The sequence below is a fragment of the Elephas maximus genome, chromosome 3 (genome assembly GCF_024166365.1).
Source record: "Elephas maximus indicus isolate mEleMax1 chromosome 3, mEleMax1 primary haplotype, whole genome shotgun sequence".
Lineage (NCBI taxonomy): Eukaryota > Metazoa > Chordata > Mammalia > Proboscidea > Elephantidae > Elephas > Elephas maximus.
Window position 1 is genome coordinate 208,343,559 of NC_064821.1, and position 27,309 is coordinate 208,370,867.

The following is a 27,309-nucleotide window of genomic DNA, read 5'->3' on the forward strand; positions in this document are numbered from 1 at the left end:
TAGACTAATCTCTTTAGGTAATGAACCTCCCAGTGGCTGCTCCTCTCCCTCCCAGGTATCTGCCTTGCCCAACACCATCTAATAGCTTTTGGACTGAATTATGAAAAAAGGAAGTTGTTCTTTTTTGACAAATATTAAAATGAATTGGCTAATTTGCTTTTGTTTTATCACCTTGGGTTAATTCTCTTACTCTACATTTATTTACTTTTAATTTGGGAGCCTATTAGTTTCATGTTGATGGAGATTCTTTGTTATCAATGCTTTGTCTTACACTAACAGCCATTTAAAAAGAGATTTTTAAAAATTTAAGTTTAATTAGGCATTCTGTTTTACCTTGATCCTAATCTTAGGAGCTATTGTAGACATTATTTAAGATAATTAGCTGGGTAAATGGAAATGTTCTGTACGTTGACTGTTTTAATTTCCAGGAATGTAATCGGTTTAAAATGGATTGCTTTCATGATGTGAAAACATTCCATAGCTTTATGAAGAACAGTGCTTCTTGATGTTTGTAAGCTCAATCTGGTTTGAGTCATCTCAACTCTGAATTCTTCCACAGAACATTATTTATTGAACAAATAAGGCCAGACTACAAGATGAATTTCAAAAAACTAAAGGAGTTTTTGTATGGGTGAAAGTAATTTACGTAAGGACTTTTGTTAGGGAATAGTCTAGGGATGTTGATTAACTTTAGAATTTGTTAGAGAAATATAGAGCCATCGCTAAAAGAACACAGAGAGAATATATAATGGAGACCCTGGTGGCGTAGTGGTTAAGAGCTATGTCTGCTAACCACAAGGTCGGCAGTTTGAATCTACCAGGTGCACCTTGGAATCTCTATGGGGCAAAATAAAGAAAATGAATCTTATAGAAATCAGGAAAAAAGGGGGGAAAACAACAACAGAGAACAACTAAGGTAAATGAAAACTATGAAGTGATATGATAAGGAAAGGCCAAATGTTTCAGTTATCACAAAGGAAGTAGAAGAGTTAAACTCACCTACTAAAACCACAAGCACTGGATTTTTTAAGAAATCAAAATCTCACCTGTTTTTCTTTATGAGAGAAATGACATAGTAAAGATGATAAAAGAATGTCAAAGATGCCAGTTAAACAGTATCAAAAAGAAGGCTAGTGTGACAGTAGATTGTGAGGCAAAAAAGAGAGAGAAGTAGACAAACAAAAATGACTTTAAGATGATTAAAGGAACAGTCTACCAAAAGGAATGTCCATGTACTTTAAAATATAGGTTAGAAATAGAGCAAAGAGAAATTGGTAACATTTTAATTTAGTAGGGTGTTTTAATGTTTTCTTTTCTACAGACAAGTAAGTACATAGAAGATAAGAATAATTCTGTTACCTTGCCCCCAAGAAGTACATCGTATTGTTATTTTCATGTATACCTGAAACATTTGCAAACATGGACCTTATACTAGGTCATAAAAGAAGTCTCAGCAAGCACTAGGGAAGTGATAAACCACATTGCTTGATCACAGTGCAACAACAGTAAACAAAGAGCTGGAAGAAATTATGTAAAAAACTTAAAATATATTCCTGAATACCTCATGGAAGCACAGTGGGCATTATTAAAAATATATAACTAAATGACAAAATACATATACAAACGTGTGCTATAGCTAATGTGTTTCTTGGAGGGAAATTCTTAGCCTTAAGTGTGGCCATTAGAAAATAGGAACTACTGACAATAAATGAGCTAATGAGAAAAAAACAAAACCAAACAAAATCCCCCAATACAGTGGAAGTGTGGAAATAAGATAGAACCAGAAGCTAATAAAAAGGATTAAGGAAGGGATGGACAACCAACCTAAAAGCTAGTTATTTGAAAAATGCAGAGAGTACCTACACTCCTGTCTAAGATGATCAAGATAATGTTACAAATAAACAAGAAACAAACCATTACTGTCCAGTCAATTCTGACTCCTAGTGACCATATAGGACAGGGTAGAACTGCCCCATAGGGTTTCCAAGGAGTGGCTGGTGGATTTGAACTGCTGACTTTTTGGTTAGCAGGCTAGCTCTTAACCACTTAGCTACCAGGGCTCCACAGAAGTGAAAAAGAGGACATAAATACAGATTTGCTAGATTTACATATTATGTAGGAATACTACAATCTTATTTCAGTAAACCTGAAAACAAGATGAAATGAATAATTAGAGAATTATAAGTTGTCAAAGTGACTCAAGGAAAAAAAACCAAAATAGGTAGTAATCATTAAAGGAACTAAGATGCCTGTCAAAAAAATTCTATCTCCAGAAAACCATCAACTCTACCTCTGATGAGGCACCAGACCCAGCTATTTTTATTGGCAAGTTTTAATCAACCTTCAACGAATGTATAATCCCTTTCTTACAGAAGAAGAGGAAAAACTACCCAAGCCATTTAAGTAGGTACCTTCAGTATCCAATTGGAAAGAGTATAATTCCTGTACGAAACCAGCGATGATGATAAATAATGAGTGAAAGATGCTATGAAAATAGGTACAGTAGAATTTCTGCTTCTGCAAAGAGGGAGTAGAAGAGCTTTTCCGTATTCTTTGCACTAAGTCCAACTAAAAAATCTAAACATGATATAAAAAAAAAAGAGAGACAAAAACAAAAAGACTGTGAAAGTTGGAGAAAAGAAGGCAGATTGGCTGGGGACCTCAGAATCCGAGGAACAACACAGTGGTGAGTTCCTGGGTTTTGTTTTGTGTCATATATACAACATATGGTGCTGGAGAAGTTGGACCCCCCCCCCTAAAAATTAGTTTTTTCTCTAGCCAAAATAAGAGAAAAGGGGCAAGCTTGCAACAGAAAACTTCTAGACAGTAACCGCTCTGCTCCACCCAAGTGCCACAAACCGCCACTGCATTTGTAAGGCTACCAGCACAGGCACAGTGGGGAACCGAGATCTGTCTACACTGTTACCAGGGTTTAGTGAGCCACCCTCAACACCATTTCAAGGATGCTACCAGAGAATGCCTAGTAGGGACCTGGTACTTTCATCTCTGTGGTAATGAGACTCCCAGGGTGACAGTAGAGACTGTAATCGTTAAGGTTGTATGTCATCTTGGCTTGGCCATGATTCTCAGTGGTTTGGCAGCTACGTAATGATGTAGTTTTTCTTTTTTTTTTATTAATTGTGCTTTAAGTGAAAGTTTATAATTCAAGTTAGTTTCTCATACAAAAATTTATACAGACATTGTTATTTGACCCTAATTGCTTTCCCTCTAACGGGACAGCACACTCATTTCCACCCTGGATTTCCCATGTCCATTCAGCCAGCTCCTGTCCTTCATCTCGCCTCTGGACTAAATAGGAGCTGCCCACTTACTTTCATGTATCTCTTTGAGCTAAGAAGCACTCTCTTCACGATTATCATGTTATGTCTTATAGTCTGGTCTAATCTTTGAAGAGTTGGTTTCTGGAATGGCTTCAGTTCTGGGCTTACAGAGAGTCCGGGGGTCATGTCTTCCAGGGTCCTTCTTGTCTTAAACCATTAAATCTGATCTTTGTACTAGAATTTGAGTTCTGCACCCCACTTTCTCCTGCTCCGCCAGGGAGTCTGTGCTTTGTTCCCTGTCAGGGCAGTCATTGGTGGTAGCTGGGCACAATCTAGTTCTTCTGGCCTCAGGCTGATGGCATCTCTGGTTTATGTGGCCCTCTCTGTCTCTTGGGCTAATATCTTCCTTGTGTCTTTTGTGTTCTTCATTCTCCTTTGCTCTAGGTGGGTTGGGACCAATTGATGTATCTTAGACGGCCACTCGCTAACTTTTAAGATGCCAGATGCCACTCACCAAAGCGGGATGCAGAACATTTTCTTAATAAACTTTCTTATGCCGGTTGACCTAGATGTTCCCCGAAACCATGGCCCTCAGTGTGTGGTTGTACTTAGGAAACTTTTTAGCTTTTGGGTTAGTCCAGTTGTGCTGACTTCCCCTATTTGTGTGTTGTCCTTGCCTTCATCTAAGATTAATTGTTATCTATTATCTAGTTAGCGAATACTCCTCCCCACACTCATAACCATCAAAGAATGTTTTCTTCTGTGTTTAAACCTTTTGTTGAGTTTTTATAATAGCGGTCTCTTACAGTATTTTTTCTTTTGCGACTAATTTCACTCAGCATAATGCCTTCCAGATTCATCCATGTCGTGAGGTGTTGCACAGATTCATTGTTACTCTTTATCGTGGCGTAGTATTCCATTGTGTGAATATACTATAATTTATTTATCCATTTGTCCATTGATAGGCACCTAGGTTGTTTCCATGTAATGATGTAGTTTGTCAGTTATGTAATGATGTAGTTTGTCAGTTATGTAATGTGGCCTCCATTTTATGATATAATGTAATCACCTCCATAATGTGATCTGATGTGATTAGGCAGTTGCTTGTAAGGGAAATTTAATTGGAGGTGTGGCCTGAATCCAGTCTGTATGAATGTACTGGCAAAGCTCATGACTTTTGCTTGCTCTGAATCCTGCATCCGTCTTGTCATCATCTGACCTTCAGTTCTTGGGAGTTGAGCTAGCGGCCTGCCATATTGCTTGCTGATCTTGGGGTTCGCAGGTCTCTGCAGCCTGTGAGAAAGCAGCCTGCCATCTTACCTGCTGATACTGGATTTATCAACCTCTGTAGTCCATGAGCAAGCAGTCTGTCGTTTCACCTGCTGACATTGGGTTCGCTAGACCCTGCAGCTTCCTGAGTCAGGAGAAGCTTCTAGCCTAATGCATGACCCATGGACTTGGGACTTGCCAGCCTCTACAACTGCGTGAGCCATTTCCTTGAGATAAATCTCTCTCTCACACTATATATATATGTATGTATATATCATATGTATGTATGTGTATACACACACACACACACACACACACACACTTCAGTGCTTTTGTTTCTCTAGAGAACTTGGCCTAAAGCATTTGATTACCGAGAGTGGTTCTGGAAAAACAGAATTGTAAGAATGAGTTTTCTAAATTGGCTGTCAAGTCTGGTTAGTCTTAAAGATACTTATGACTCTACTTCCAGTAGTAAAGAGGGCACTGCTAATCCACGGCATGAAATGGCAACAGAAATACACAAAATATTGCCACCAGTAGATTAAGTATTGGTGAGAGACGAAGCTCTAGATAATTGCATGTTTGATACTTTTCTATAATTTTGTCAGAATGAGAAGTATAAGGAAGCTGTTTTGTTGGTCCTACTTTCACTAGACAAAGTATTTAAAAAAAAAGAGGTGAGCTCAGGGCTTCAGAGTCACAGCTAAACACTACGTAAACGACCTCACAGTTGCCACTTGTGCCCCGAAAAAAGCCTTATTTCTTGTAATAACAGAGCTGATATTGCCAAAAATGGAACCCAGCCTCTTATAAAAGTGGCTGAATTACAATGCCAATTGAATTCCCAACTTTGAATGGTATCAGAAGTTAAAATGAGGGCATTGATTGGAAAGAAATGGGATTCTAAACTTGGGATTCTAAACATGATGGGGATATCATGGGCAGATAATCAGGAAGCTGAGCCCCTACATTCAGTTGAATCACTCCTGCCAGAAGAACCAGCCCTCTTATATTCATCAGAAGAGATTACTCCATCTGTCTGCCAAGCCACCCACCCCAGTAAAACCATTAGCACTTTCATCCCCATCCTGATCAGATTGACTCAGCTGTGTCTGAAGAGCCTTTATATGCGATATCTACTGCGGTGGCATCTGAGTCATTGCTTGGGGCATCATCTGAGGCAGATGCCTTACAAGACATTGCTGAATGTTCTCAGAAAACATCCCTGCCACCCATTTTTGCTTCTAGAACTGGAATTAGACTTTAAGTCCAGCGGGCGCCGAAAGGTGAAGTACAAAATGTGACCCATGAGGAGATACAGTACACTCCAAAAGAACTGCTTGACTTCTCTAATATGTGCTAACAGAAACCTGGGAAATATGTGTGGGAATGGCTGTTTAAGGGCATGGAATAATGGTGGAAGGAAGATAAAATTGAATTAGTCTAAGTTTACTGATATGGGCCTACTAAACACAGATTCTTCATTGTCTCAGCCTGGAGGTTTGGAAAGGATCTGACAATTTGGTTGGTTCGCTGAAGCATGGATAATGCAATAGCCTACACTAAATGAAGTTGTGGTACAAGACCTGCTTTGATAAACTGTAGGAGATATCCAGAGACTTAGGGAATTTGGCATGTTAGACTGGCTCTCTTAGGTTAGACCCACATACAGAGGACACACCTTTTACCACAACAGTGAGGAACAAATTTGCAAAGGGAGCTCCTGCATCCTTGAAGAGTGTTACGATTGCTATTCTGTGTGACTCAGATTTCCCAATGGGAACTGTCCTAACTGAATTAAGATACCTAACTACAGTGGGACTGATTGGATCCATGGTGGTAGGGGCCAAGTAGTGGAACTTAATTGTGAAAGACAAGGTGGACATAGTTACCGTAATGGACAGCAGAGTCAAAGCAGTAATCGAAATAGTCTGACTCATATGAACTCATGGTGTTGGCTACTTAGTCATGGTGTCCCTAGGCGTGAAATAGATGGGAAATCTACTAAGTATTTACTTGATCTGTACAAGCGGAGAAATTCTAGGTCAAGTGAATGGCAGTCAAACTTGAATCATCAGAATAGAGAGTCACGGCCCTGCAATCAAGTTTTAGGCTTGAGCCAGTTTACAGAATCACAACCTTTTGTATGAAGGGAAGGCCAATCCTCTTAAAGAAGGACCCCACTACACTGCCAAAAATTTATGCTCTTAATCTTTCAGCCTTCCCCAAAGGGATCTGCTGGCTTTTATGAAAGTGACTGTTCATTGGAGAAAAGGAAGTAATCAGACTTTTCGGCAATTACTGGATCCTGGTCCTGAACTGACACTAATTCCAGGAGACCCAAACGTTACTGTTGCCGACGAATCAAAGTGGGGGCATATGGAAGGCAGATTATTAATAGAGTCCTAGCTCAGGTTTGTCTCACAGTAGGTTTGGTGGGGCCCTGAACCCATCCTGTAGAGGTTTCCCCAGTTCCAGAATGCACATTTGGAGTAGGTGAACTCAGCAACTGGCAGGATCACTGACAGAGTGAGGGCTATTGTGGTAGGAAAAGCCAAATGGAAGCCGTTAGAGCTGCTGCTATGTAGGAAAGTAGTAAACCAAAAGCTATACCACATTCCTAGGGGGATTGTAGAGGTTACTGGCACCATCAAAGACTTAAGAATTGAGCGGCGATGCTTCCCACCACGTCTGTACTCAATTCATCCATTTAGCCTGTGCAGAAAACAGATGGATCTTGGTGAATGACAGTGGATTTTTGTAAACTTAACCAAGTGGTTACTCCAGTTGCAGCTGCTGTTCCAGATGTGGTTTTATTGCTTCAACAAATAAATACATCTCCTAGTACCTGGTATGCAGGTATTGATCTGGCCACTGCCTTTTTCTTGATTCTGCTTCGCAGGAACACCGGAAACAATTTGCCTTCAGCTGGCAAGGCCAGCAATACATCGTTACTATCCTGTATCAGGGGTATATGAACTCCCGAGCTGTATGTCATTGTTTAGTCATCAGGGACCTTGATTGCCTTTGCCCTTCCACAAGATGTCACACTGGTCCATTACATTGATGACGCTATGCCAACTGGACCTAGTAAGGAAGAAGTGCCAGTGACTCTTGCCTTGTTGGTAAACATTTGTGTGCTGGAGGGTGGGAAATTAATCCAACCAAAATATAGGAATCTTCGATGCCAGTGAAATTTCTAGGGGTCCAGAAATATAGCCTGGGCCATTTCTCCTAAGGAAAGGAATATCCTTAGGAGGCACGTTGGGATATTCCTTCTAAAGTAAAGGATAAGTTATTAAGTGTGGCTCCTCCCATAACTAAACAGGAAGCACAGTGCCTGCTGGGGCTCTTGGGATTTTGGAGACAACATCTCTCTCATTTGCATGTTCTACTCTGGCCTGTTTATCAAGTGACTTGAAAAACTGCTGGTCGTATGGAGCCCAGAACAAGAGAAGGCTCTGCAATAGGTACAGGCTTCTGTACAAGTCACTCTGCCACTTGGGCCATGTGATCTGGTTGATTCAATGGTGCTTAAAGTTTCAGTGGCTGATAGAGATGCTGTTTGGAGTCTTTTGCAGGCTCCTATTGGTGAATCACAGCGCAGACCCTTAGGATTTTAGAACAAAGCCCTGCCATCCTCTGCAGATAACTACTTTACTTTTGAGAAACACCTTTTGGCTTGTTGCTGGGCTTTGGTAGTGACTGAACCATGGACCACCAAGTCACCATGTGACCTGAGCTGCCCATCATGAACTGGGTGTTAGCTGATCCACAGAGTCATAAAGTTGGACAGGCATAGCAGTATTCTATCATTAAATGGATAGCACTTGAGGAGGACCTGAAGGCATAAGTAAGTTACATGTGCAAAAGTGGCTCAAATGCCCATTGTGTCCACTCCTGTCACATTACCTTCCCTCTCCCAGTCCGTACCTATGAGCTCATAGGGAGTTCCTTAGGAAGAGAAAACTCGTGTCTGGTTTGCAGATGGCTTTGCATGATATGCAGGCACCACTTGAAAGTGGGCAGCAGCAGCAGCACTGCAGCCCCTTTTTGGGACCCCCCTGAAGTAGAGTTGAGAAGGAAAGTCCTCTCAATGGGCGGAACAGCGAGCAGTGCAGCTGCTTTTTACTTTCCTTAGGAGAAATGGCCAGATGTGTGACTGTATACTGATTGATAGCCTGTGGCCAGTGGTTTGACTGGATGGTCAGGGACTAGGAAGGAACATGATTGGAAAATTGGAGACAAGGAAGATATGGGGGAAGAGGTATGTGGATAAACCTGTCTGAATGGGTTAAAGAAATGAAAATATTTATCTCTTGTGAATACTCACCAAAGGATGATCTCCACAGAGGATTTTTAACAATCAAGTGGTTAGGATAATACATTCTGGGGAAATCAGTCATCCTCTTTCTGCACCCACTCCTATCATTTCCCAATGGGCTGATGAACGAAGTGGCCATGGTGGCAGGGATGGAGGTCATGCATGGGCTCATCAACATGGAATTCCACTCACCAAGGCTGAGTTGGTCACAGCCACTGCTGGGTGCCCAGTGTGCCAGCAGCAGAGACCAACACTGAGTTCCCGATATGGCACAATTCCTCGAGGTGATCAGCCATCAACCTGGTGGCAGGTTGATTATGTTAGACCGCTTCCATCATAGAGAAGTCAGCGTTTTGTTCTTACTGGCATAGAAACTTAACTCTGGATATGGATTAGCCTTCCCTGCACACAGTCCCTCTGCCAAAATTTGCATCCATGAACACATAGAATGCCTTACCCACCCTCATTGTATCTCACACAGCATCGCCTCTTATGAAGGGACTCACTTCATAGCAAATGAAGTATAGCATTGGACCCGTGCTCATGGAATTCCCTCATCTAATCATATTCCCCACCATCCTGAAGCAGCTGGCTTGATAGAACAATGGAATGGCCTTCTGAAGACACAGTTACAGCACTGGCTAGGTGCAATACTTTGCTGGTTTGGGGCAACGATTTGCAGGAGGCCCTGTATGCGCTAAGCCAGTGTATGATATGTGGTGCTGTTTCTCCCATAGCCAGGATTCATGGATCCAGGAATCAAAGGGTAGAGATGGGAGGGGCATCAGTCACTAATAGACCTAGAAACCCATTGCCTTAGTTACCTAGTGCTGATGTAACAGAAATACCACAAATGGGTGGCTTTAAATGACAGAAATGTATTTTCTTATAGTTCAGGAGGCTGAATTCAGGACATGGCACTAGGGGAGAGATCCTTCTTTGTCTGTTTCAGCCTCTACTAGCCAGCAATCCTTGCAGTTCCTGGGCTGGTAGATTCATCTCCCTCTGTTGTCAGCATCTGTGTTCCCCCTGTGTGTCTTCTGGTCTTTTTATAAGTCAGAAGTGATTATGTTTAGGATCTAACCTGTACTGGTATGGTTTTTTTTGGTCCATCTTGCTAGAGGTTTTTCAATTTCACTGATGTTATCAAAGAGTCAGCTTTTTGTTTCCATACATTCTTCAAGAATCTAATAACCAAAATATGTATAAAACTTTGACAACAACAAAAAGACAACCCAATCATAAAAGGGCCAAGGGACTTGTATAGACATTTCTCCAAAGATGGTGTTCAAATGACCACCAAACACATGAAAAGATGCTCAGTGTCAGTAGCCAAAAAACCAAACCCATTGCAGTCAAGTCGATTCAGAGAAATGCACATCGAAACCACAATGAGATACCATTTCACTCCCACTAGGTTGGCTAAGATTAAGAAACAAACAAAAAACCAGAAAATAACAAATGTTCGTGAGGATATGGGGAAATTGGAACCCTTATCCATTGCTGGTGGGAATGCAAAATGGTACAGCTGTTGTGGAAAACAATGTGGCAGTTCCTCAAAAAACTAAAAATAGAACTACCTTATGACTCAGCAATTCCACTCCGAGGCATATACTCAAAAGACTTGAAAGCAGAGGCTCAAAAAGAGATTTATACACCAGTGTACATTGTAGCACTATTCACAAAACGTGGAAACAACCTAAATGCCCACTAATGAATGGATAAACAAAATTTGATACATACAATGGGCCATATGACTCAACCAGTAGGAGAAATGAAGTCTTGATGCGTGCTACAGTATGGATGGAGCTTGAAGACATTATGCTGAGCAAAATAAGCTAATCACAAAAGGGCAAATACTGTATGACCTCAATTATATAAAAAGACAAGAAAAGACAAATGTATAGGGACCAGAGTCCTTAGTGGTTACCAGGGCGTGAGGGAGAGAGAAGTAGGGGGTTAATTGTTATGGACAGATGACGTTGATTAAGGGTAGGGTTGCAGAACTGATTATTGTAATTGCTGGCAGTAAGTTGTACACCTGTAAAAGTTTGAGTTAGCAGAAGTTGTGTGATAGATATGCATTTACAACAATGACCCCCCCCCCAAAAAAAAAAAAAGCTGCCGAGGCTGTTTACGTACAACTAAACAAACACCTCGTGGGATTTGGTTCCTTTGTAGGTTTAGGGTCATAGTTTCTTGGGGCATCCCAGTTAATTGGCTTAAAAATGTGTTTAGTGCGTCTGTTCTACCTCCTAGTTTGTTGCATACATCCAAGGCTGAACAATTGGTTTCTATTCACCTGGAACAACAGAGAAAGGAGAGTTAGGAATAGCGGGAGGATATGGAATGTGTGGCTAATTGCCTCCTTGAACAGCTGCCTCCTTTGCCCTAAGACTGGAAGCCAGGCTACCATTACAGAACGTTTTGATCAAACATTCCATAGAAGAGCCCTTATCAAAAACGGGGAAGATGTAGAACAGAATTTCAAATTTTCATGAACTCTATAGACTTGCTGAAACCATGGAGGGTGGATGAACCCCTGAAAGTATTGCCCCGAGATAATCTTTGAACCTTAAACTGGAACTATCCACTGAAGTCATCTTAAAATAAAACAATAGTTTAGCTTAAGTTGTAAAAAAGACCTGCCTTGAACAGGGCCAGATTAAGGCATGTGAGAGTCCTAAACTGATAATCTGTAGTGCCCCCTCCTGTGCTTACATACTCGGATGGAATATGTGAGTTTTATATATGGTATATATATATATACACGTGTGTGTGTGTACGTACACACACACACGCGCGCACGGTGTGGTAGGTATCCATGATGTAACTTCTTTTAAGTATAAGATCAGCAGTTGAACGCAGAAGTGGCGTATGCCATTTTAGCAGAATGAGATGAACCGGATCACAAAACTTTTAGTGGGTGCAGAGTACTAAGATTTTTACTGTATACCACATTTTCTACAAAAAGAATATTTGACATATTCTACAACAAAGAAAATGAGTCAGTGAATTTAGTGCTCAAAATGTGTCAGAGACCTCTTATCTATCAATATAACCTGTCGTTGCCCATGGGAGGGGGGACCATAGGAGACAGATGTCAGTGAAGATGTTGACGTGGTAGGGGCCTTATAGCTTCAAGAACGTTGCATGTGGACACCCTTGTGACCCTGCGTGAACTTTGTTTCCAGCCAGCACATTCTCACACAGTTTCACTTAGTGCCCTGCCAGTTCCTTTCCACTGCAGTGTTTGCTTTTCCTCCTGTCCTGTCTGCATGTCATCTATGGCTCTTTGCTTTGGATAACTGGTGCCCCTGCATTGTTGATACCCTAAGCACGTGTTTGCCTTGCTTATTGGGTAACCCTTCCCTGTCCTTGAGCATTATGCTCTTCTGAGAACTATCTGTATGCGATCAGATCGATAACAGTATCTCAAGAGATTAGATGGGAACCTTGGGGGGTAGTGAGTTTATGTTAACAAGAGGGGAGCAACTCAGAAAAGGAGTGAAGTTGGTTGTACAACTCAAATATAATCAGAGTCACTAAAGGAGGAACTGTTGAATTGGTTTATGTTTTGTGCTGTGTAAACCAAAATTAAAAATACAACACCTTTTACACTCACTAAAAGACAAAATACTTAGTTTTAAGTCTAACAAAACATGCAGAACTTGTATGCTGAAAGCTTTGCTGATGAGAGAAATCAAGAAAAATATAAAGAAATGGAGAAATATTCCACATTGATGGATTAGAATACTAAACATAGTAAAGATGTCAATTTTCCCCAAATCGATATCCAGGTTTGATGCAATTCCTGTCAAAATACCCAAAGGAATTTTTTGTAGATAAGATTTTTTCTAAAATTTATGTGAAAGGGCAAAGGAATTAGAATCGCTAAAGCAATTTTGAAAACAAAAAATCAAGTAGGAAGAATTCAGTCAGTTTCAAGGTTTATTATAATAGCCGTAGTAATCCAGGCTGAGTGATATTACAGGTTGTTGGATTGACACGTAGATCAATGGAATAAAATAGAGAGAACCTAGAAACAAACCCAGAAGTATAGCTAATTGATTTCTGACTAAGATACAAAAACATTTCAATGGAAGAATGTTAGTCTTTTCAACAGATGATGTTGGAACAATCAGATAGTGATAGACCAATAAAAGAAAGAAGTAACAAAAACAAAAAATCCTCAACCTAAACCTCACACATAAAAACTAACTTGAAATGGTGAACAGTTTCTAAACATGACAACAAAAATGTCCATAAAAGAAAAAAATTGATAAATTGAGCATCAAAATTAAAGTTTTACTATACACAAAACCCTGTTAAGAGAGTGAAAATACAAGCTCCACACTGGGAGAAAAGATTTACAAAGCCATGTATCTGATAAAGGACTCTTATCTAGAATATATAAAGAACTTTCAGAACTCAACTATTAAAAAAAAAAAATCCTTTAGAAAAGAGGCAAAGAAAAGGAAGACGCGTTTTACTGAGGAGGATAGCTATGTGGATGACAAATAAACACGCAAAAAGATGTTCAGTATTACTAGCCAGTAGGGAAATTCAAAGTAAACCATGATGAAATATCACTGCACACCTATTCAAACAGCTAAAATAAAAAATAGTGAAAATACCAAGCAACGGTATAGATTTGGAAAATCTGGAGTTCTTATACATTATTTATGGGAAAGTAACATGGTACAGCCATTCTGGAAGATATGTTGGCAGTCTCTTAAAAAATTGAGCATAGTTATCATACTATCAAGCAGTCTCACTTCTGTACATTTATCCCAAGGAAATAAAATCATATGGCCATGTAAAAATGTGTACATGAATCCTCTTTATATAATTAAGAGTCCTTTATCCGATGTGTACTTTTCTCCCACCGTGGATCTTGTCCTTTCATCGGCTGTACATCCTGTGTATGAACGTTTGCAGTAGGCTTGTTTGTAATGGCCCCAAACTGTAAGCAGTCAAGATGTCTCTCAGTAGGTGAATAATTAAACTGTGGTACATTTAGACGGCAGAATACCATTCAGCAGTAAAAACGAATGAACTATTGATACATGCATTTGGATGGAACTCAAGGGCATTATGCTGTGTAAACAATGCCAATTTTAGTTGGTCATATACTGTATGATTCCATTTGTATAACATTCTCAAAATGACAAAATTATAAAGATGACTAACAGATAAATGGTTGTCAGGGCTTAGAGAAGGTAGAAAGAGAGGAGCCGATATTCCCATAATGGGGGAAGTCTGTGATTAAATAGTTGTATATCTTGATTGTGCTGGTAGTTTCATAAATTTCCATAGGTGATACAGTCACATAGAATTATGCACACTTTATACCAGTGTCAGTTTCCTGGATTCGGTATTGTAGTTACGTAAGATGTTAACCAGTGAGGGAAACATGGGAGCTATCTGTACTATCTTTGCAAATTCTTGTGATTATTAAAAATAAAGAGTAAAAACAAAAAAGAGGTACATAATAATTGTTATAGGAGTTTATAGGGAGAAATAATTACTTGACAACTGGAGAAGTGAGGGAAATCTTAGACCATAGTTTCAAACCTGTCTTTATAGGATAGGAAGACTTTTCATGAACCGAGATGTAGGGAAGAAGGGTATTTTAGACAGATTGAGAGCTAGTAAGTGTTTATAGAATGCCTACCACTATATTTTTAATATCATTAAGACAGGTTAGTAATATCAGAAGACATTGTCTGAAGACCATTTTAATTAACTGAATAGAGAAATGTGTCTTCAAATTTTGTATCTCAGATAGAACTCTGGCATACTTGTTATACTATCGCATAAATTCAGGAAGCCTGAGAGTAAGAGAGAGATAAAAAGAAAGCAGACACAAATTACCAATATGAGGAATGAAACAGAATAGTTCCAAAGATGGATGGGAATAACTGGAGCTGCATGTGATTTCAAGCAGAACAAAGCCTGTTTTTCATGGATTTAAGAAAATGGAGTCAGAGAAAAAGTTACATTCCAGTTGTTAAAATAGGAGAACTCTAATATTAGCCAAGAATGTCCAGACAAATTATAGGGATGTATTAAAGCTTTGCAGTCCAGTACTTTTACTCCATGGATTTTTTTTTTGTACTTATAAAAGTAATTTTGTACTTTTTGTAAGTTTGGGATTACATATTTGGGTGATTGTTTGAGTAGTATTTCTCTCTGCTTTACATTGAAAGCTTTCTTGAGGCTCACCAATTCCTATCCTATCTCCATTTCCTATCCTGTCGCCTGGCAGCACTTAGTAAATATTTGTTAAATGAGTTAATTCATGAAAACAATAACTTAGCAAAACTCTTTACACTAGAATGAAGAAAAGGCAGTTATAAAAGTAAAGAACCAGGATGATTTAGGATAGACCTGACTGGTAAGTTAATTGTAATAAAACTTAAGTAGAGGTACACAAAATTTAAGATTTTATAACTAAGAATGTCAGGATTGGATTTTGTACTATGTTTACCTAAGGATGCTAAAATGTTAGATTGAGCAGTAGAGGAGCTATAGCAATGGATGTAAAAATATAAGACAGCACAGGTTAAAGAAGAGACCGGAAACATGTGCCATTTCATAACTGCTTTCTAGTGTGGTAGCTTTCTAAACAAATCTTCACCTAACTTATTGACTAGATGTCTTAGGCTGGGTCCTCTAGAGGAGCAAAACTAGTGAACCACATATATATAAATATACATGGAGAGATTTGTCTCAAGGAAATGTCTCACGTAGTTGTGGAGGCTGGCAAATCCCAAATCCATGGGTCAGGTGTCAAGCTGGAGGATTCTCCTGACTCGTGGTTGCAGGGGCTGACAAACTCAAAACTGGAAGGTTAGACAGCAGGCTTCTGGTTCATTCCCAAGAACCAGAGGTAAGAGGATGACAAGTTGGATGCAGGATGCTTTGCCAGAACATCCATACTTATTGGAAGCAGGCCATGCCCCCAAGGAAGCTGACTGGCTTTTAACTGAGTGGCTTTCCTCTGATTGGCCTTTCAACTGATTGGCTGCTCACATCAGATCACAGAATGGGGGATGATTACATATCTGCCAAACCACTGGGAATGATGGCCTAGACAAGCTGACACGAAACCTTAACCATCACACTAGATTAACTGACTGATGCCCCATTCCTGCTAAAAACACATTGTCTGATGCCCCCACGATATGCTTGCCCCATTCCTGCTAAAAACACATTGATGCCCCCACGCTATGCTTACTCCTTGGTACGTCTGTGCCTGTCTGCTCCTACTAGTTGAGTTGTATGATTATCAAGAGTCATTTAGTTATTTGTGTGCCCAAGCCTGTTTATAGTAGTTATACTACCTATTTTAATTACACAATTTAAATAATCATTAAGAAAAAGAGAAATGATGTTTCTGTGAAAGTTAAAATTGAATGCTTTGAAAAAAATTGATAAAGGATAATTGCTAAGAAACACCATTGAATTAAGTGTGAACTGTAAAATATTAGGTTAATTTATTAGTTAAAAGAAAATAAAAGGTGATTCTGCTCTCAGGTTGCTTCACGTGTCTTTTAAGTTCTTGGTTCACTTTTAAAAGCAGTGATTTTCAATTGGTGTGTCGTGAAATCAATTTAGTGAGTTGCTGCCAGCAATAAGAAATTAAAAAATACATATATATATGCATATACATATATGCGTATATACGTATTAGAACATATCAGAATGCATTGTACTTAGGAAGGAGCCTCATTTCATGAAGCTTTTCTTGAGTTGTTTTAATATTTATTCTCTCTTTCTATGTATATATGTATGCATAATGTAAAATATGACTTTCAGTGAAAAGTATGAAAACGTGACTAAGGAAGTTGACAATGGAAATATTAGACTGTGTATAATTTTTTGTTTTTTTGTTAAGGATACGATTTATCCAAGAAAGTAGAGGAAACTCAAATTAGTGTGTCCAAATTCAAAGTAATATCCAAGAGCTCAGATTTTGATGTCAGCAAAATCTGGTTTTAAATTCTGACTATAAATTATTAGTGTCACATTGTGTTAGTGTAATGTTCAGTTAGTATTTCAATTCTCTATGGCTCAGTTTCCTTATCTTTAAAAAAGGAGGACGAGATAGATAAAATGGGACTTCATGAAAATTTAAAACTTCTTATCAAAGAATTTTATCAACAAAGTGAAGGGACAGCCTACAGATTGGGAGAAAATTTTGGGGAACCACATATCTGATAAGGGTTTAATATCCAGAAAATATTAAGAACTCGGGCAACCTAACAAAAAAGACAACCCAGTCAAAAAACAGGCTAGGAACCTGAATAGATAGTTCAGCAAAGCGAATGTATAAGCATATGAAAAGATGTTTGCCATCATTAGTCATTAGGAAAAAGCAAATCACAACCACAGTGAACTATCACTTCACCCCTCTGAGATGGCTGCGATAAAAACAAACAAAACAACAGGTGTTGGTGAGGATGTGGAGAAACTGGAACCCTCATCCTTTGCTGATGGAAGTATAAAATGGTGTAGCCACAATACAGTTTTGTGGTTCCTCCAAAAATTAAACATGGAATTACCATTGTTGTTACTAGATCCTGTTGAGCCAATTCCAATTCATAGAAACCCTGTGTACAACAGAACGAAACGCTGCCCAGTTCTGCACCATCCTCACAATTGTTGCTATGTTTGAGCCCATTGTTGTAGCTACTGTGTTATTCCTTCTCGTTGAGGGTTTTCCTCTTTTTTCCACTGACCCTCTACTTTACCAAGCATGATTGTCCTGGAATTACCGTATCAACCAAAGTACCAAACCCATTTCCGTTGAGTCGATTCCCATTCCCATTCGTAGCGACCCTATAGGACAGAGTAGAACTGCCCCGTAGAGTTTCCAAGGAGAGGCTGGTGGATTTGAACTGTAGCCCTTTTTGTTAGCAGCTGAGCTCTTAATGACTGCACCACCAGGGCTCCTGAATTAGCTACCATATGATCCAGCAATTCCACTCCTAGGTATATATCCAAAAGAATTGAAAGCAGGAATGCAAACAGGCAGTTTTACATCGTTGTTCATTGCAGCTATTCACAATAGCGAAAAGATGGAAGCAACCTAGATGTCCATCAGCAGATGCATGAATAAACAAAAGGTGGTACGTACATAAAATGGATTAGTATGGGGCGGTTCTAAACTGACTGGATGGCATCTATCAACAGCAACAACACTAGGGTTTCCAAGGCTGTAAATCTTTACGGAACCAGACTGCTACATCTTTCTTCCATAGAACTGCTGGTGGATTCAAACTGCCAGTGCTTTGGTTAGCAGCCGAGCACTTAACCACTGCACCAGCAGAGCTCCTTTTAATGGATTAGTACTCAACCATAAAGAGAAAGAAATAAAGTCTTGATACAAAATGTAACTAGACTTGCCCAGGTCTGCTTGGCGACCCTATAAAGACACAAAGCGAATGAAAGTGAAAGAAGAAGCTTTATTTAGTTGGCCAAGTAAAGGAGCACACCAGGACTTGTGTTGTCAAGATGGCTCCTCAGACAATAGCTCAAGGGGTTTATATGGGTAAAGTAAATTGGGTCTGGAGTCTTCAGAAACCCCTCAAGGTGGAGTCAGCTTGCCGATTGGTTTGGCCCGAAAAGGCGTTTCTGGGGAAGTCTGGTCTTCTGCAGCTGCTCAGTCTGAAGGGGGGGGGGGGGCACAAAGATGGCGTTTTGTCCACATCTGGGACATAGAAAGGGTGTTTTTTCAGCCTCTGACATCAGTAGGTTGTCCAAAGGTCATGCTCTTATGTACTGCCTATGTCAGGTGGGCCAAACCTGGTTCTTGCCAGTCTCAACTGGTCTTGAGACCCCGGCCTCTTGTTTTTCTTAACTGAGTCTGAACTGGCAGCATATCTAAATAAGGAGATAGCTTAAAGATGGGAATTCAGTTACCTAATAAGGAGATGGCTTAATCACAGGGAGCTAGTCCCTATATCACAGAAGGTGGTAGGCACAACCCCTTTTCTATTCAAGATGGCAGGTGGGCTGCTGATCTTGATACTACAACATGGATGAACCTTGAGAATATTATACTGGGTGAAATCGACAAAGATTGTATGGTCCCACTTATATGAAATATCTAGAATCAGCAAATGTTGAGAGACCGAAGCTTATTAGTGGTTATCAAGGGTGGGAGGGAGGGGGAAAGAGAGTCATTGCTTAGAGGGCACTGAGCCTCTGTTAAGGTGATGGTTGCTCAACATGATGAACAGAATGTCTCTGAATTGTACATGTAAAAAACGTTGAAATGGCTGATGCTTTGTTTATATACATATTTATCACCAATAAAAATAAGGGAGAGAGTGAAAATGCCTACTTTGTAGGGTGTTTGTTAAGCCTTCTCTTGAATTGTCTATGATGCTTAGGATGTAACGTTTTCATATTGTAATGCCTGAAAAGTTTTGGGTTGATGTTTTACCTTGTAAATCCGCTTTAATTTGAATACTGTTTAGTAAGGGTTAGATACACACACACACACACACACATAGACACATAGGGTCATTATGAGTTGGATTCGACTCGATGGCAACGAGTTTCGCTTGGCACACTGGTTAGGAACATGGCTGCTAACCAAAAGGTCAGCAGTTGGAATCCAGTAGCTGCTCCTTGGAAAGGTGTGTGTGTGTGTGTGTGTGTGTGTACACATACTAAGTAATTACACAATTTACAGGACTCATTTTTTGACTCTGCATATTGTAGGTAACAGACTGTCTTCTACTTGAGATTGATTTTGTGGGAGGTGGGGGGGGGTACTACATAATATGTAGCATTCAACTAATCTGTCCTGTTCATTTAGTATTTTAAAAATATTTGTAGATAATTTTCATACTCTGAAGGCACCTTTAGGTCCTGTGCTGCTTCCGGATTTATTCTGATGCCTTGTTTAAAGCAGGACTTTCTCCTGACAGTTTGTGTTAACATTTGGAAAATTTCCTATCAGAAGACTTGCACCATCTTGACAGCCCTGTGTTCTGCTTCTACCTTGCTAATTGTTTCCTTGGGATTACTTGGATTGTGTAGAAAGCTTTTTGCAAATCCTCTTATTACTGAAGTCATTGTTGCTGGCAGGAATAAGATTAAAGGTGCTTAAGTCTGTAGAGTTGTTTCTAATTTGTACGTGTCATTTCAGGGGCATTTTAACAGAACTCTGTCTCCTGTCCCTCCCTTCTGCCCCAGCACTAGCTCAAGTTAGGTCCGAGAAGCCAGGCCATTGGAAGAAATCTTATTTTATCCTCCTAATTATTATGCTGGCACTCAGGAGATAATTTTTCCCTTCATGCACTGCCAATTAATATGCAGATAAGCTGATAAATATTTATGTAACGATTTAAATTATGCAGGGAGTGCTTTCAGTGTATTCTGTAAATGAATTGTTCCTGGACTTCAAAGTACTGGCTGCTGTGCTAACTAGGAGAGATTTGCATAAGGCCCTAATCACGCGCATACTGATTAAGCTTCATTATGGAAACTGCCAGCTGCAATCTTTGTTTCTATTTTATTACAAAAAGGGGAACTTTTCATGCTTCAGTTGCCTTGACAATGTCAGTCCAAGCTGGTAGGAGAGGCTAAAACTCCTCTGAGCAACTGAAGTTTCCTTATTCAGTTGAAGATTGCTATGGTGTAACTGAAGTTGTATTTTGCTTCCCCCCTCCATCCACTTCCCACCCCCCACCTTGTTCTGTTAAGAACATAGCGTAGGTTTGTGAGAAATAGTAGTACCTTCTTTCTCCCTCCCCAAACCGCTACCTGTTCTTCCTTGCTTTGGACGGTTTGGACCTCTAGAAGATTTCACAGCAATGCTGGACTGCAGTGACTATGTTCTAGGTGGGTACCAGCACACTTCTTTCTTATGAGCTTTAATATGGAAATAGCCTGTGTGGGGTTGACTATGCATAAATGCTTAATCGCATATGCAACCTGGTCCGGAGGGGGCGGGGTGGCCAGTGGAGCAGGGAAGGTGGAAGGCATTTGCAGAGCACAAGCATGCTTGAGTTTGCTCTCAGTCCCTCCCTGTGACTAGCTTCTGGTTCAGCGGATATTCGCAGTAAATACTGTGGATTTAGAAGTTAGCTTGAAAGGGTGACATTTTTGCTTTTTGGAAATTTCTGTCGAGAGCATGTAGTTCTAAAAACACTCTAAATATGAAACCAAGCTATAAACTGTACCTAATAATATATACATATTAATTAAAATGTTTTGCATACTTAATACAAATGTCCCATACAAAATCTAAAATGGCTTAGTGAGAAATAAGGTGGAGCCTTAGTACAGAATTGTTCCCATAAATACTGATGTAGAGGGTAATTGCAGTGGTTACCATAATAGGACTATTGATCAATTTCCAGGTTTTAGAAACTATTAATTGTTTTAACATTATGCCTAATATTACCCATCTTTTTTTTTGATCTTTTGAAGTCAACTATGTCCTTCAGAAAACTATAATTTTAAGTATTGGAAATCCTAGTTTTACAATTTTCACTATAGAACAACAAACCTTTTGGGGAAGATGATGTCCAGTTTGAATATTTGAACCATCTTTGGTGATTCAGATTTAACATAGATTGAGACACTATGGTGGCTCCTGGTGGCCATGTTTTGTGTTGGTTTTTGCCTGTTTAGATGTACGATTATTAGAACCCTTATGTGGTTACTTTGGTCACCTGGATAGTTCAAGGATGTGATCTCCAGGACAGGGGTATCTTACCGTTAAAACCTTTACAAATTACTTTTTTTCCTGGATGTCATCTTCTCCACATGAAAATTGCGGCTGCCCCAGTTTCCTGCATTGTTGCCAGAGATAAAATGTTAGTTCTGAAAATGTTTGAAGTCTTAGACAGAAGGCTTGGCCCAAACCCAGGGTCTGTAGTATTTGTACAGAAAAAAGAAAATGAATGAATGGCAAAAACAACAAATTGATGCCAAGAATTCAACCCAAGACCACCTTGTATACTGGGTATTAGACTTATTAGATACAGTCATCTCAGTGTCAGATACAGATAATTTTGGTATTGCCCAGAGAGAAAAATCTTCAAGTATCAAAAAAGAGCTTGTCTCTATCTACTAAGATAGAAACTCAAGAAAGGAAAGAAAAGGAAGATACTTTTCTGAAATATTTTTAGCAATATATTTTAAAATAAAAAATTGTGTCTGTATTCCTTTTAAGTAACAGTAAATATCATTTAAACAATCTTTTCGTCATTGTTCTGTTATTAGTTAGTTAATCAGAATTTTATTGTTTCATTTATTTTTTGGTGAAGTAATTTTAATAAATGCCTTTGAAACTCTTTGACAGTTCAGTAGAAGAACCTTAGAAGATCCACAAGGTCTGTGACATAATCTTTAATTTATAGACGTGGAAATTAGGATAGGAATTGTACAAGGTCAGGCTCATGACTTTTTAAGACTTACCTCTCTTTTGTTTTTATGGTATCCACATATGTGGGAAAATTGTTACCCATTTTATAAATGTTAACTGACTCATCTTTTTTTTTTTTTTTTAATTTTTAAATTCTAAGGGAAACACTGAGCAGGGTGTATGCTTAATGGTATATTCTACTGCATTTCTTAGGATTTTTGACTTTCATAAAATTCTTGTTAAGTCATTCAGAAAGCTGATTTTCACTAAGTCTGTCCACCTGTTCCTTTCAAACCTTAGTGTACTTTCAGATGCTATTTAAGTTTTTCTGGACAGCTTCTCTGTTATAATAACTAAACAGTGCCTTCATTCGGGGGCGGGGGGAGGAAGCTATAGAACTGCTTTTGCCCTCATTTAAGGCCATAAACACACATATTTGAACCCTCTGAACATCTGAGGAAAACCAGAGTCACAGTAGAACTGCCCAAGCTCATGAGATAAACATCTGTTACAAAAACTAGTATCTTATAAAAACTACCCTACAGCTTCTAGGCTAGAGATGGAATTCATGGGGGAAGGACTCCTGATTCTTTTTCGTCACTTAGGCGTGTGGTTAAGGCAGCCGTGGACAACTTCCTTGAGACTTCTGTGTAACAGTTGTTTTGATTTCCTAGTTAAGTATTTAAACAGATGACAAAATGTGCTCCAAGTTCAAAAAGCAAATACAGCGTATTTAAGTATTTGTTCTCTGTTAATAACTGTAGTTAAATGGTTCTTAGCCTGGTGGGAGAAAAGGCAGAACTTGTTTGATAATAAACTTGTTTGATTATTTATAATGTTAAGTTTCAGTTTGCAGATGTGAAGTAGGATATTTATATAATGTGTATTCAGCTTTTGGCCCTTTGAAAGAGGGAGAGGCGCGGATGTGTCCTTGCCTCGCCTCTTGTGTTGTATACATCTTCCGGAATACCTGCTATTGCTTATTACTGTGGAAACCTTCATTAAATAGATAACCCTACAAGAAGGAAACCCGTATCGAGCAGGCTCATTTGGGGTACTAGGCTAGTTTAAGTTTTAAGTAGCTGTGGTTGTAATTCAGATTTGAAATTACTAGATGGATTATTTGATGGATATTAGATGGATTAGATTATTAGATGGATTAGATGTTTTTATGCCTTATGGTACAACTTCTTGTACTGGTTTAAGATTAAGGTGTGAATTTGATATACTCTGATTTTGACACTTGTTTCATGTGGTTTGTGGGGGACGAGTCACTATGGAGGTATTTTTCTTAAATTTTTTTTTTTAGATTGAGTTACTACTGTCCCATCTGTTTTCAGAGTTACCAGTGAATTATTTCCGATAACAATTAATGAATATCTTTGCTTATGAAAAAGAAAAACCCTTTATTTTGGAATTTTTTTTTTTTTTTTTAGTTTTCAAAGTGCTTCCCCCCCCAACTTTGTTTCTTTAACATATTTTAAAGTTTATATTATAAAGCATTTATATATTATAGATTATGCTTTATGTAATAAAGTATATATATATATTTCATACTTTAATATTTTTTTTTCAAGTTAGATATATGTTATCTTTCTTAGAAGACTCTTAAGATCTTTCAGTAAGGTGATTTATTTCTGGGTCACTTTAAGGTCCAGGGAATCCTGAATTTCTTTCAGATAACCTTTTTGTCATAATTCCCTACGTTTTACCTTTGACACATATGCGCTGTGTTATCCTTGAATTGTATGATTATTACATTAGTCATTATTATTAACCCTTTCCCCTATCACAATTTGGCATCCACAACCCCATCCCCAATATTTTTAAAACCTAATTCACCTCTGATTTATTGTAGATTCAAAAATGAACAATCCGTCAGAAGGCAGTAAACCGTCTCTGGAGAGTGGAGATAGCAACACAGGTAAGAGATTGTCCCAGATTCAGCCTTTTCATTAGGTCTAATAGAGCTAAAAGAAAAGACTATGACTTAGATTTGGCAAATAAAGGCCAATTTGATTATTGAATTGTCACATATTATAATTTAGTACTTGCAGAAATTGGGAGTCTGTTTTCTTAAGATTATCTAACTTGCTCTGGCAGATTGCTTCATCCTTTTGTTTCCACCTATCAGAGAAACTATAGTATAATTAAGAGATTAAGTAATTAAGAGACCTGCAAGTCAGAGAGTTCTGGGTACAGATTTGTCGCTTACCTGCTAAGTGACTTCAGGTAATTCCAAAATCTTTCTGAGACCTAATTTCTCTATCTGTAAATTGGGGATAATATATCTCATAGAGCATTGTGAGTAGCAACGGAGACAGTATATGAAGTATTAAAATAGCACAGTGTCAGCTACACAGTGACCGTTCCATAAAAACTTGCTGTTGTTAGAGGTTTAATCAAAACAGTAAATATTATCCACCCTACAATGAATATGAATTAAAGTTATGGTAGTGTCAATAAGTACTGAAACACACACACACATTTCTAATACATCCTTTTATTGAGTAGAGCTTTTTTTTTTTTTTTTAATTTATACATGGTTAAACCCTTTATTAAAAGAAAAGTATTATATAAATGAGAAAACAGGCCCCATAAGAGAAAGGTGAGTCCATAAAGGGTGAATTGTCTCCACAGCCTGTACTCTTAATTTCGTACATTGTTCAGAGGACGTTTGACTATGCGTCTTTATCATCTGCTGGAGATGGTAGCCAAATTTGGTAAATATATAAATTAAAAATTAAATCACGTAAAAATGGAATTATGTTATTAGGCAGGGTTACATAGAAAATAGTAGTTTCTAAAGTAAACTAGATTTTTCACTTTTAGGGGATGTTCCCTCTGTGATCCATTGTTTTAAAAAGGCCTAACCATGGGAATAGTAAGAGTGAGGGTCACTCTTAGAACCACCTTCTTTTCCTGCCTCTACTGGCCAGAAGAACCTTTTATTTTATAGTAGATGACTCGAACCAATATAGCAGTTTCCTGATGGCATACTTTTTGTTCTAAGCTGTCCTGTACCTGGAGATGTTTGTAAATGTTTTAATCTCAAAAGTAAACTTACCTTTCTATGTGAAACTGAGCTGTAATGGGATGGAGTGACATAGTAGCTGTAACAGTGGACTCAAATATACCAAACGTCAGGAAGAGGACCCAAGACTGGGCACCGTTTCGTTCTTTTGTACATAAGGTTGCCGTGAGTCGGAGCTGACTCGATGGCAGCTAACCTCAGCTGCTCTCCAACAAAGGCTAGCCGGTTAGACTGCTGCGGTACCTCCTGAGCGGGAGAAGGGGAAACATCCCGTCCTGTCTGAATTCTTCATTAGCCAAAGTCTCCTTTCTGTCATTTCGCTGTCCCCTGTTTAAACCCCGTCTTTCTTTATTTTGTAGCGCTGGTGCCTAAGCTGGTGCAGGCGCGGGACTTGTCTGCAGCCAGAAACCAGAGCGTAGATCCCATTAAATGGCTGGAGGAGAGTGGGTGGGACACCTGTGCCGAAAGAACAGCTTCAGAGAAAAAGGGAAGAAAAGCAGACTTACAGGATGATTGGAGAACACTGAAAGTATCCACTACACTGTACTCCTCGGGGGTCCCTGTATCTACTCGAGCACCAGCGCTATACAGCACTTGCAGTGTGCCATTTATTGAGCGTCTACAATATTTAATAAAATCCTCATGAAATAGACTTTTGGAAACCTTAAACACTGTACACATTACCTGATTTCAGTCTGAGTTCTGATGACAGCCCCGTAAGCTATGTATTATTTCTATTTCAAAGAATGGAAAATTGAGGCACAAAAACAGCCAGGAAATAAAGACAGAACCAGGACATGCACGCTACATGTTATTTCTTTCATGAACTTCAGTAAAATAAAGCTGAAAATTTAAGCAGCCTTTATGTATGTATAGGCCTAAAACCATTTAGAAAGCTCTGTAAGAAATTCTGGCTGGAGAACGTGCTTAAACAGCCCTGTGATTTTTGTCCTGTGTTAATATGGAATGCATGGCAGACTCATTCCCATTACAGAGCTGAGCACTGTCAGTTCAGGTATTTGGCTCTTTAATGTCTCTCAAACTCCACTTTTGTGGCAGTTTCTTGGACTCCTTTACTTCCATCATCAGCAATAGCAGGCGATTTTTTCTTTGCCCTACAAAGAGAGAAAAATTTTGTTGTTTTTTCACAAGAGTCACTGCTAATACAATAATACATGGACGCTGGAGCAGACTGAGCACAACACGATCAACCGTCTGAACTCTTTTGTCACTTCCTTTTCGTCAACTGTGGCCTTTGTTGCCTTAGTCAAATTACAGATGACTTCTATGTCATGGACTTTAGACTCACTTGAGAATAACTGAAACATTGAATGTCAGTTCCTAAAATGTGAAGGGTCTGTCACTATCTTCTTAGCACCTCCCGCTGATGTCAGCTCATTAGTTTAGGGCTATAAAAATACATTTGAATTCCAGTTTACATGTTTAAGTACCATGTGTAATTTATTCAGTAAAAAATTACAGTTTACTCAGATAATTACATATCAATGGATTTTTACTTAAAAATGTAACAGATGACCCTGAAAACTTAAAAAAAATTTTTTTAATTTTTGTCGTGTTTTAAGTGAAAATCTACAAATCAAGTCAGTCTCACACAAAAACTTATATACACCTTGCTACATACTCCCAATTGCTTTCCCCCTAATAAGACAGCCCACTGTCTCCCTTCACTCTCTCCTTTCGTGTCCATTTTGCCAGCTTCTAACCCCCTGAACTCTCTCGTCCCCCCTCGAGGCAGGAGATTCCAGCATAGTCTCAAGTGCCCACCTGATCCAAGAAGCTCACTCCTCACCAGCATCCCTGTCTAACCCATTGACCGGTCCAATCCTTGTCTGAAGAGTTGGCTTTAGGAATGGTTCCTGTCCTGGGCCAACAGAAGGTCTGGGGGCCATGACCACTGCAGCCCTTCTAGTCTCAGTCAGAGCATTAAGTCTGGTCTTTTTATGAGAATTTGGGGTCTACATCCCACTGCTGTCCTGCTCCTTCAGGA

General features: G+C 39.1%; 1 protein-coding gene across 6 annotated transcripts in view; it reads left to right on the plus strand.

The window, feature by feature from the left end:
• POU2F1 (POU class 2 homeobox 1) overlaps positions 1–27,309 on the plus strand; it is a 261,573-nt gene that overhangs the window by 118,697 nt on the left and 115,567 nt on the right. For 2 of the 6 annotated variants that reach the window (XM_049881127.1, XM_049881128.1), the window contains exons 1-2: positions 19,727–20,736; positions 24,126–24,191. In XM_049881127.1, coding sequence (XP_049737084.1) covers positions 20,709–20,736; positions 24,126–24,191 — 94 coding nt within the window. In that variant the 5' untranslated portion in view covers positions 19,727–20,708. Of the gene's footprint in view, positions 1–19,726; positions 20,737–24,125; positions 24,192–27,309 lie in introns of those variants that run through there. The other 4 variants (XM_049881124.1, XM_049881126.1, XM_049881123.1 and 1 more) reach the window with 3 other exon arrangements.